The following is a 10,808-nucleotide window of genomic DNA, read 5'->3' as shown; positions in this document are numbered from 1 at the left end:
GAGCCTGTCCTGGAACTAGCTCTGTAGACCAGGCTGGTCTCGAACTCACAGAGATCCGCCTGCCTCTGCCTCCCAAGTGCTGGGATTAAAGGAGTGTGCCACCACTGCCCGGCCGAGATCTTATCTTTTTCTACATCCCATGTAGATTAGATCCATGTATGTCTCTGAGTGTCTTCTTTGTTGTCTGGGTTCTCTGGGATTGTGAACTGTAGGCTGGGTTTTCTTTGCTTTATGTCTAAATGCCACTTATGAGACAGTACATATGATGTTTGTCTTTCTGAGTCTGGATTACCTCACTCAATATGATGTTTTCTAGATCCATCCATTTGCCCACAAATTTCAAAATGTCATTATTTTTCCTCGACGAGTAGTTCTTCATTGTGTAAATGTACCACATCTTCTTTATCCTTCATAAGTAAATCTTTTAAGAAAAGATTTTTATATCAAATAGATTCTTGGCTTAAATGAATAATGTTACCATATCACTAAAAAAAGTGGTAAAGCCAGGCATGGTAACCATGCCTTTAATCCCAGCATTCCTGAGGCAGAGGCAGGGGGCTCTCTGTGAGTTCGAGGCCAGCCTGGTCTACACCATGAGTTCCAGGACAACCAGAGCTACATAGTGAGACCCTGTATCAAAAACAAAACAAATTTACTTTTACAGTTATTCATCTATCTATCTATCTATCTATCTATCTATCTATCTATCTATCTATCTATCTATCTATCTATCTATCTATCTATCTATCTATCCTCTCTCAATGAGGCAGGGGCTCTCAATCACACCCAGAGCTAACTAATGTGGTTAATCTAGGCAGCATGCTCTGGGGATCCCCTGTCTTTTGAGGCTGGAATAACAGATGATCACTTTGCTCACCCAGTATTTACATGGGTTTTGGGGATCCAAACTCAATCCCCTTGTTTCTGTGGCAAGGGCTTACCCACTAGGCTTTTTCCTCCCTACCCACTGGCTAGCTCCCTGACTAAATCCTTGTGTTTAGCTTCATCTTCCATGCCCCTCTTCAGAGGCCCCTGATGCCTCCCATTCTCAAGTGCTTCCAAGGCCATGAGCCTTGAACTAGCTGGTGTCTCCTTGCTCCCATAGATCTCCCATGAGCCCCTCCTCTGCCCATTGCAATAATAGATAAAATGGACAAATTGATTCCCAGGCAGCCACTTGCTCAGGGTCACTAGAAAGTTTCAGCTGTCATCCTCCTCCCCATTTTCTGTCTTGTAGCTTTGTGCTTATCTTTGTTTGTTTCTCCAGACAAGGGTTTCTCTGCATAGCCCTGCTGTCCTGGAATTTTTTATAGACCAGGCTGGCCTCGAACTCAGAGATTTGCCTGCCTCTGCCTCTGAGTACTGGGATTAAAGGTGTGCATCATCATGCCTTTTGCTTTGAGCTTATTTTATCTGTGTAGTCTCCTTTTGGAAGGTTTTTGGGGTAGACATAATATTACTGTATTTAGGTAGAAGTTCATTCATCTCTTCCCCGCTTTTCTTTAGGAGCTGGGGATTGAACCAGAGCCTTGGACTCACTCAGCAAGGTTCGTCAACATGGAGAGAAACTTGGGAAAGGATGTGGGAAGATCCCTATTGACAGGTTGGGTCAGGATTATGCCTTGCTTGCTTTTAGCAGTACCCCATCCCCACCCACTGAGGCTGGGGAACCCCCAGGGAGACTCTCAGGCTGAGTAGCTATACTCAGTGGGCCAAACTTCCTGGAGTCAGGGACACTTGGCTTTAGCGATCTTCAAGCAAAGACAGAGTCTTTGGCCTCAGCCTGGGTTTCCTTACCTGAATACAGGAGTTGGAGAAGCAGCGAAGAAGCTGACGATCCTGGGTTAGAGATGTAGTTTGGTTGGCAGAGTGCTTGCCTGGCTTACATGGGGCCTGTGTTTAATCCTCAGTACTGTTGGGTACTGTGATGAGCTATGCCATCTCTCTCAGCTACATAGCACGTTTGAGGCCAGCCTGGGCTACAGAAGATCCTATCTCACCAACAACAAAGAAGAAAAAAGGAGAAGGAGGAGGAAAAGGAGAAGAAAAGAAGAAAGCCGGGGGTGGGGGTGGGGTGGGAGTATTTACAGAAATATCTAGAAGGTGGAGGTACTGACCATGGTCCCCCCTCTCCAGGGCCAAGAGGATCCCAGCAGAGGATATGGATACACACGTGTCCCTTTTCGTCTGCCTGTGTCTTCTGGCTGCTCAAAGTATCCCAGCAGGTAGGTGATGACCTCCTGGGGGAGGAGTGCCCAGAAGCTGGCTCAAGGCCTGAGTCCCACTATCCACAGAAACAACATCAGAGCTACTGACCTTGATGAAGCACCTGGAGCGGCCCAGAGGCCGGACCATGCCTTCCAGAGTGAAGTGAGTCTGCCATATACACATACAGCTAGTGGTGACTGAGTACCCACTGTGTGAGTACCCACTCGCTGTGGCCTGGAGTTTTAGCAAAGGCTCGCCTCGGCCCTTCCAGAGTTTATTGAGGCCCCTTGATGAAGTGTTACCAGTCAAATAGGTCCTTGCATTTCCTAGGTAGGGACTCTAAGACTTGGGCTGGGGACATGGGTTACACAGGGCAGGTTGCGGGCAGGGAGTAGAGGTGGAATGTGGGAGGGCTGGGTGGGGGTGGAAGGCCCCACCCCCAGGCTGTCTCCAGCTTCTCCCCCACTACCACCCAGTTCCAGGCATATCCATCGGCTGGAGCAGATGCTGCTCAACACCAGCTTCTGCGGGCACAACCTGACGCTGCAGACAGACGCCATCCAGTCTCTGGTCTTCGAGCTGGGTTGCAGCTTTCCTGGCCTCTCCCTGTCCAGTGCCACCCTGCCAAATGTCCCCCAGGTCAGAGGCAGTCAGGGAAGTCCTGCAGGGGCTTACAGTCACGATCTTCCCCCACGGCCTGGGTCCCCAGTCCCCTGTTCATGCTCTGTCCTGTTCTGCTGGGAGTTGCCTCTTCTGCTTGCTGTCTGGAGAGCAGAAAGAGGAGGTACCTCAGGACCCCCCAGTTCAGGCTCTTCATCCTGATTTTGCTTGGAGGCAGGTGGAGGGCCGGTCCCTAGGGCTGGTAGGACTCTGGTGTTCATGGGGCCAGATACGTGGTTGGTGCCCGGGTGGTTCTGTTTTGGGGGAATGCAGATGGGTGGGGAGGTCTGGGAGGAGAGGGTGCTGTCGAAAAGTGGAGCTCAGGTGAGGTCTGGAAATGTTTAATGGGGCGGGAGCCCAAAGGTGTTGGGACTGCATCTGTGGTCTCTGATCAGTAGGCCTCAGTCCATCTGCTGCCATCCACAGGCCTGGGCCCCACATGGCATGCAATTTCCTGCTGAGCTGACCAAGGAAGCCTGTGTGGCCTCCCAGCCTGCCAGGCTCCGACTCATCTGCGTCTACTTCTTCACGGCACAGCTCTTCCAGGTCAGCAGAAGGTGGCCAAGGACACCTCTGTGTCACAGGTTGGCCTGTCACTGTGCAACTGTAGGCGGTCACTGCCACTCTGGGACCCGCTTTCCCTACCTGCTTTAGGGAGAGACAAACGCTACTTAAGGAAAGAAGAATGGGTTTCAAGGGTGGCGTCCATTGTGGTGGGCAGGAGTGCACAGGCCTAATCTATTCCAGAAGATCCCTCACTAGCCTGCCCAGAGGCTTGACTCAAGGCAATCTGAGGTCTTTTCAAACATAATCTATAGTCGCCCTCCCAGGGAGGTAGGCTTGCAGTCTGACCTCACACAGGATCTCTTTGATCGCCCCCTCCCCCCCCCCCCCCCCCCGCCACTTAACTCCTTTTCTATGGCCTTTCCAGGATGACAGTAACTCATCCCTGCTCAATAACTATGTCCTGGGGGCCAAGCTGGATAACAGGACTGTGAACAACCTTCAGAATCCCGTCAACATCAGCTTCTGGCACAACCGAAGTCTGGTACTATTGGGCCCAGCCTCTGACGCTTTCCCGTCAGCCCCGGTTTGGCCAAACCGAAACTGTGGCACCATATGGGGAGACCACTTTAAATCTGTTCTTTGCAAATTTCTGTAAAGAAACGAGAAGGAATTTCGTCGTGATTTGCTTTCAGTGGCTAGAGCTAGAGAGTCAGCTTAAGCACTAAAGGGGATGTATACGTCCCTATCAATAAACGTCCCTGTCAATGGAATGCCCAGGGGAGTTCCGCCTTCAGCTATGGCTGGATCCAGGCGTGGACATAAAACTGTTAGAGCTCAGTCTTCTCTAGTCTCAGCCATGTTTTCTTGTCTTGGTTTTCATTCCTATGGTAAGATGGGATGGATACTGAAGATGCCGGGTTTACATCCGTTCTTCTAGGAAGGTTCTTCCCCACCAGTACAAACCATGGCTCCAAAAGGTTTGACTGACTCGTGTGTCTGTGGCTGAATCAGGCGGTGTCCAGGATGAGATGTGCGGATTTGCTAGGCTGGGTCACATGGGGTGGGGGTAGCGCTGGTGCTGATGCTGGAACAGGAAAGTGTAGCCCGGAGGTGCAAGTCCTGCTCCTCCTCTTCCTGCTGCTGCTGCTTCTGGGTCCCTGTCTGCCCCGTGAAGAACCAAAGTGCTATTTTCTGGCTCCGCCTGCCTCAGTCTGGGCAGGAAGGCTGGCATTGCCAACTTCACAGCAACCTTCCCTTTCACCTTCAGAGATTTGCTGTTGTCTTTCCCTTTGGAATGAGTGTCCAGTTCACTTCCATTCAATCCCTGCATCCCTAAGGCCCCCCTTCCCTCTGTCCCTCCTCTTCTGCTTTCCATAGTGTGTCTGTGTCACACCCCTTACGTCCAGCATAGGGCTTGGCTGCCAATGAGTCTCCCATCATCATGGGTCTGGGAGGAGGTAGCAAACAGTGGTTTGTAGAAGATCTGCCACAGGAAGAGCCAGCACTGCCCCCTCCCCCCCGAATGCTGAATGGCCTTTTTTGCTTCTGTCAGCCTTGGGACTTGGATATGTATAGTCCATTTCACAGATGAATAATAAACTGAGGTTCAGAGAGGCTTGCCCATTTGTCCAGGACACTGAGAACTCACCGTGAAGGTGGGGCTGGTATCTAGGATTGTTAAAGCCCAGCCAGCACCCACAAAATGTTGACGGGGTGCAGTTGAATCTCTCTTGGGCCCAGGACCCCAGCCCCTCTTATGGGATCTCATCCTGCACCCCTAGACTGATCCCCGCATCTCATTTCAGGAAGGGTACACTGTGACCTGTGTTTTCTGGAAGGAGGGAGCTAGCCAGCACAGCTGGGGGGCCTGGAGCCCTGAGGGCTGCTATACAGAGCAGCCTTCACCCTCTCAGGTCCTCTGTCGCTGCAACCACCTCACCTACTTCGCAGTTCTCATGGTATGCCGCCATTCGCCACCAGCGAGGGAGAGGGGAGCTGCAGGAGCCCCTGGGAGGTGGGTACAGGTCAGCCCAGCCCTCCCAGGCTTGAGTCACACAAGTCAGCCTAGAGACCCGCTTTGCTTTAAAGGTTTGTAGGCTTCAGGCACGATTTGATCCAGGGGCTAAATCATACCAAGACAGGATTCAATCTCTGTCCCTCAACTCTGCACTCTGTCCTGGCTTGGCCCTCAGCTATGATGCCCTAGGGGATAATACAGCTGCCAGCACCTTCAGGCTCATGCCTTGCTGGCTTTTAGACCAATGAACTCAAGAGCCTCCTTTACCCAGTTTTGATCCAGGCTTGGTGGGTGCCCAGCTGTGTGTATGGACTGGGATAAGTGTGCTTTCGGGAGGTGGTGGGTGACAAAAGCCACAGTGCAGGCTATGGCTTCATTCAAGGAAGGGCTGGGCTGGGCTGTGGGGAAGGGACTTGGAACTGAGGTCTGGGAGACTTCTCTGGCGGAGCCCAGAGAGAGCTGGGCGTTTCCATGCTTCAGGCACTCAGCTCCCTTTGCCCTATAGCAGCTCTCTGGAGATCCAGTGCCCGCTGAGCTACTGGTGCCTCTTGAGTACATCTCCTTGGTGGGTTGCAGCATCTCTGTCGTGGCCACGCTGCTCACCATACTACTGTACGCCCACTCCAGGTAATCCTCACCCGCTCAGCGCACCTACTTCCTCTGCGTGTCTTCCTTTGAGTCCCAGCTTCCTGGGGTAGGCGGGGCTACTCAGAGGGCTGGGCCGCAGGACATAAGCCAACCTAACGGTGTGGCAGATATTGGGTCGCTCCCCATTAGCTTCAGTTTCCCCCATCATTGTGCATCTGTGAGCCAGGCCCTGCCGCCGACAGGGCATGTTCCACCCACAGGAAGCAAAGTGACTCTGTCACATGCATCCACATGAACCTGCATGGCTCTGTTCTGCTCCTGAACGTCACCTTCCTTCTGAGCTCCCAGATGGCCCTGCCTACAGTACCCAGGTCAGTGTGCACGGTGCTGGCCGCCACCCTCCACTATGCGCTGCTCAGCTGCCTTACCTGGATGGCCATCGAAGGCTTCAACCTCTACCTTCTCCTGGGGCGTGTCTACAATGTCTACATCCACCGATACTTGCTCAAGCTCTGCGTGCTGGGCTGGGGTAAGGGACATCTATCTACTTGCCTCTGAATCTTTCAGAGGACAGGGTGCTAACCCCAAGTCCCCCTGCCTGTCAAGGCAACCACCGTGTGACCATGAGCCGCCATCCCTGTCAACCCCCTCAACACCATTTTCAATACTACTAAGTACTCGCTACAGTCTCTAACTCCATCTCTCCATCAATGACATCACTTCCACGGCCACCTCCACCCCTAGCAACACCATTGCCCCTGCGTGTCCTCACCGCCGGATCTTCTTCTGTTTCCAATACTGTCATTTCTACTATTGTGACTTCATCACCTCCACCCCCAGCATCAGCATTGCCCCTGTGTGTCCTCACCTCTGGGTCTGCTTCTGTTTCCAACACTGTTGTTTCTACTCTTGTGACTTCACCTCCACTCTGCACTGCCGTCACCCCCAGTCCCCTGTCCCCACCATCACCCCCACCATGTCCCTGCCCACACCCGGCTTTACCTCCATTTCCAGCACCCCATCTCCTTCATCCTCATCACCTTCCTCACCTTCACTGCAACCCACCACCCTCCCCTTACTCTTCTTTACTGTAGCAGTACCATCACGGACATCTCCATGACCTCAATAACCTCTAGTTATGATCTCTATTTCCTCTCAAGTTCCCCGCCCACCCCCACCTCCTGTTAGTTCCCTGCCATCTCCCAGGTGACTGCCACCACTGCTGCCACTCAGCCCTGGAACCTCACTGATACCATCTTGGAGATGAGGTCTTCCAAGACAGCTAAGCTGGCTCCGGGGCTGCAGCTCAGCATAGTGGCATGACCCCACCCCCACCCAGTCAGCAGGCCCAAGGACTGGAGCCAGCTCGTTTTGGGGCTTCCTGTCTCTGCCTCGTCCTCCAGGCTTTCCAGCTCTCTTGGTGCTGCTGCTTCTGGTGATCAAGAGCTCAGTGTATGGGCCCCACGTGATCTCTTTCTCCAAAAGCCAGGAAAATGGCACAAGCTTCCAGAATGTATCCATGTGAGTGCCTGGTGAGGTAGAGGGGCTGTGCCGGCCTGGGATCTCTAAGGTGACGTAATGGCTGAGGGGCAAAGAGCCATGATTTGGATGCAGGGGGGATTCCAGTGGGAGGGTCTTCCCGCCTCAGTTAACACATGATAATGTCCAAAGGCCTGCCTTCCAGGTGGGTCTACGTTCTGTTGATAATTAATACTAATCCACACAGTGTCTGTCTGTCTGTCTGTCTGTCTGTCTGTCTGTCTGCCTATCTATCTATCTATCTATCTATCTATCTATCTATCTATCTATCTATCATCTACTTTTCTATCTACCTTCATCTGTCTGCATCTCTAAACTGAAATGACTCTCCAAATGCAGCCTGGTCATATAGCAGGGATGCTGGAGTAGTGAACAGTGGTAGAGCCTCGTGCTAGAATATTCTGTAGCAGCAAAAATGAAGGATGCATAATGCTGCTTACCCACGTGCATGACTCTTGCAAATGATGTTCAAGGACACTGTGACTCCAGCATCAGGGCCCCAGGAGGGGATATCTAGATACCTGATTGTGATAGGCACCCAGACTCAGGTCCCAGACCAAGGGGCTTCAAGTTCAGCCCTTGCTCCAGCCAGCGTATGCTCCTGAGCAGAAATCTTAACTGTAGGATGGAGATGGTTAGGTGCCTGCTTCTGGTCTGTCATGAGGATTGCCTGGGATTACCCGTGCTGACCATGGGGCATGCTCTGACTGAAGCAAAGATTAGCACCTCTTTCTTTGAAGTGTCCTAGGCCCAGGTCAGGGCCCAGCAGGCACCCCCAGGCTCGGTGTCCTCTGTGGGATTTCCCTACTGCTCTTCTGCTCCCCAGCTCTTTCATGCTAGAGCATCTACCCAGCAAACCGTGGGTACTTCTTAGCTTCACGTACTGCTTAGCTTAGGTGGGGAAACATCTAGGGAGCTGCGTCCCATTACACAGAGATGGTGGCAAGATGGTGGTGGTGGTGGGTGGAGTGGAAGAGGAAGCTTCTAGAATGAGAGCCCAGACCTGCGATCTACAAGACATTGATCAGGTTGGCATGGAGGAGGTGAGGCAGCAAGATGAGGGAAGGGGACTCAGGAAGTGGATGGAGATGTCGGATGATCCCGTCATGGTGGCTGATGGGAAGCAGGGCCCAGGGTTTTGGCATATGAACTATCAGGCAAGTTACAATCCCTGGAACAGCAAGACCAGGCAGGCAGGGGTAGAGTCAGCCCCAAGGCTCAGGTGCACTTAGCGTCCTGCAGGTCTTGGGGTCCTGCTAATCCTGACCTTTCCCCCTGTCCTGCAGGTGCTGGGTGCGCAGTCCCGTGGTACACAGGGTCCTGGTTATGGGCTACGGTGGCCTCACATCTCTGTTTAACCTGCTGGTGCTGGCCTGGGCTCTGAGGATTTTGTGCAGGTTGCGGGCACCGGATAAGGCGCTGAGCTCCTGGGCCTACCGGGACACTGTCATGGTGCTGGGCCTCACGGTGCTCCTGGGCACCACCTGGGCCCTGGCCTTCTTCTCCTTTGGTGTCTTCCTGCTGCCACAGATCTTCCTTTTCACCATCTTCAACTCACTCTATGGTAGGGCTGCAGGAGCTCACAGGGTGGCAGGCACTGGGAGGGGGCTAGTCACTGAGGGTCTCTAAATCAAGGGGTGGATGATGGCTGAGTCCACAGCTCCATTTAAGCTGATCTGGGGACATATCTGCCCAGAGGAGAGGGTTGCCTTTGAACTGCACGAAGGTGACCTCTGGGTCTGTCCCTTTATCCCCCAACGATAGAAGGTTCTTGGTTCTGGTGCCGTTCTCACTGACCAGCCTGTCTTGCAGGTTTCTTCCTCTTCCTGTGGTTCTGTTCACAAAGGCGTCACTCAGCCACTGAAGCTAAGGCAGAGATGGAGGCAATCAGCTCCTCCCAGACGACACATTAACCCAGCTCCCGGCCTGCAGCCTCAGCCTCTCCTGCTTCCAGCAGCCCACGGCCTTGGCTCATCGTGGGACGGTGGTAGGCAGATTGTGGAACACCAGAGTCCACTGTACCCTCAAGGGATCCCTTTCACCTCCCAGAATTACCTAGGGCAGAAGGCAGCGTGTCCTGGTCCATCATGCCTGGGTGCAACTCCATTGGCCAGGCTATGGTCTGCGAGCCGGGAGGTTACGCCAGACTGGATCACACCTTGCACCCTGCTCAGCACTTCCAGAAACAGCATTGTGGCCTGTTTCTGGGGCCATTCTTCCTTTTGCCAGTCCCAACTGATGATGACTTCAAGTTTCCATCTTTCCAAAGGTCAAGAAATCCAGCCCTTCCCCCTCCTTAACTCACACATGGTTAAGACCAGGCCTCTGTGTCTTTCCCTGAAGCAGAGCCCGCTGGGCTTTAGGGATCTAGCTGTTAGCCTACTGTGTAGGACCATCTAGATTCTCCTGGTGGGCATGAGGGTATGTGTGTTCAAAATCTACAAACTCTGCCCACAATGGGAGAGCATCTGTGCTGCCAGTCAGACCAGGTGGGAGACAGTGCTTTCCCCAGGATTGACAGTAGGGGGCGCTGTTGGCTTGTGTGCCAAGGCATTGGCTCCAAAATTGCCCCTGAAAATCCAGCGGTTACCTATCTGTCTGAGGACCCATCGACCAGTAGGAGAGTCTGGGAACTACAACACCATTGGCTTCCACACATCCATTGTCTCTTTCTCTGTGCAGTCCAACAAGGTCATGTTTGGGTGTTTGGGCCCAGGTGTTTCTGGCACCTGAACAGCTGCTTGGGGTAGACATCAGACATACCATGATCTTGAACCATAGAAAGGGAATCAGAACTGGATGCTATCCTCCTGGACATTTCTGGGTAATCATGTTTCCATCCTCCCAGGAGGTCCTCTGAGTGTTTCTGGGTAATCATGTCTCCATTATCCAGGAGGTCCTCTGAGTGTTTCTGGGTAATCATGTACTTAGCCCTCCACTGGCTGGGGAGTGTACAGGCTCTGGGCCAGGCTGCCTGGGATCAGATGCCAGGTCTGTGGCTGTGGGCAAGTTGTTCAGACTCTTTGTGCCTTAGTTTCCCCACTACAGCAGGGACAACAGTAGTAACTGTTTGGAAGAGTCAGTAAAAGAAAATCCACTTAAATCTTACTACATGAGGCCTCAATAAGTGGTCACTGCTATTACTAGATTTATATTATCATTTTTATTCTATTATTTCTCTCTGTGTGTGGTGTATGCACACACGTATAGAGGTGCAACATCCTTGCACGTATGTCCTGGAACCAGAGAAGGATATTGGGTGCCCTGTTCTCTGACTCTCTGCCTTATT

At 52.6% G+C, this 10,808-nt stretch overlaps 1 protein-coding gene across 2 annotated transcripts; it reads left to right on the top strand.

Annotated features, from left to right (window-relative positions):
• The first annotated feature begins 2,161 nt into the window (after positions 1–2,161).
• Positions 2,162–9,432, top strand: Adgrg5 (adhesion G protein-coupled receptor G5). Of its 2 annotated transcripts, none has more exons than XM_005345585.1 (11): positions 2,162–2,225; positions 2,295–2,370; positions 2,691–2,847; positions 3,295–3,414; positions 3,800–3,916; positions 5,181–5,333; positions 5,901–6,019; positions 6,241–6,509; positions 7,384–7,501; positions 8,806–9,083; positions 9,332–9,432. In XM_005345585.1, the coding sequence occupies exons 1-11, from the start codon at positions 2,162–2,164 to the stop codon at positions 9,430–9,432; spliced, it is 1,572 nt and encodes a 523-aa protein (XP_005345642.1). The 2 variants fall into 2 exon arrangements, with proteins under 2 accessions (XP_005345642.1, XP_005345641.1); XM_005345584.1 differs by having other exon boundaries at positions 5,898–6,019.
• Positions 9,433–10,808: the final 1,376 nt, after the last annotated feature.

Source organism: Microtus ochrogaster, chromosome 4 (assembly GCF_000317375.1).
Source record: "Microtus ochrogaster isolate Prairie Vole_2 chromosome 4, MicOch1.0, whole genome shotgun sequence".
Lineage (NCBI taxonomy): Eukaryota > Metazoa > Chordata > Mammalia > Rodentia > Cricetidae > Microtus > Microtus ochrogaster.
The sequence above is the reverse complement of the archived record's forward strand: the minus strand, read 5'-3'. Positions and strand labels throughout refer to the sequence as shown.

Bases quoted from the DNA above. Each gene is read 5' to 3' on its own strand.
- Adgrg5 (XM_005345584.1), top strand. From the start codon at position 2,162: ATGGATACACACGTGTCCCTTTTCGTCTGCCTGTGTCTTCTGGCTGCT. The intron at 2,848-3,294 runs GTCAGAGGCAGT...TGCCATCCACAG, and splicing joins CCCTGCCAAATGTCCCCCAG to GCCTGGGCCCCACATGGCAT. The intron at 6,020-6,240 runs GTAATCCTCACC...TTCCACCCACAG, and splicing joins CTACTGTACGCCCACTCCAG to GAAGCAAAGTGACTCTGTCA.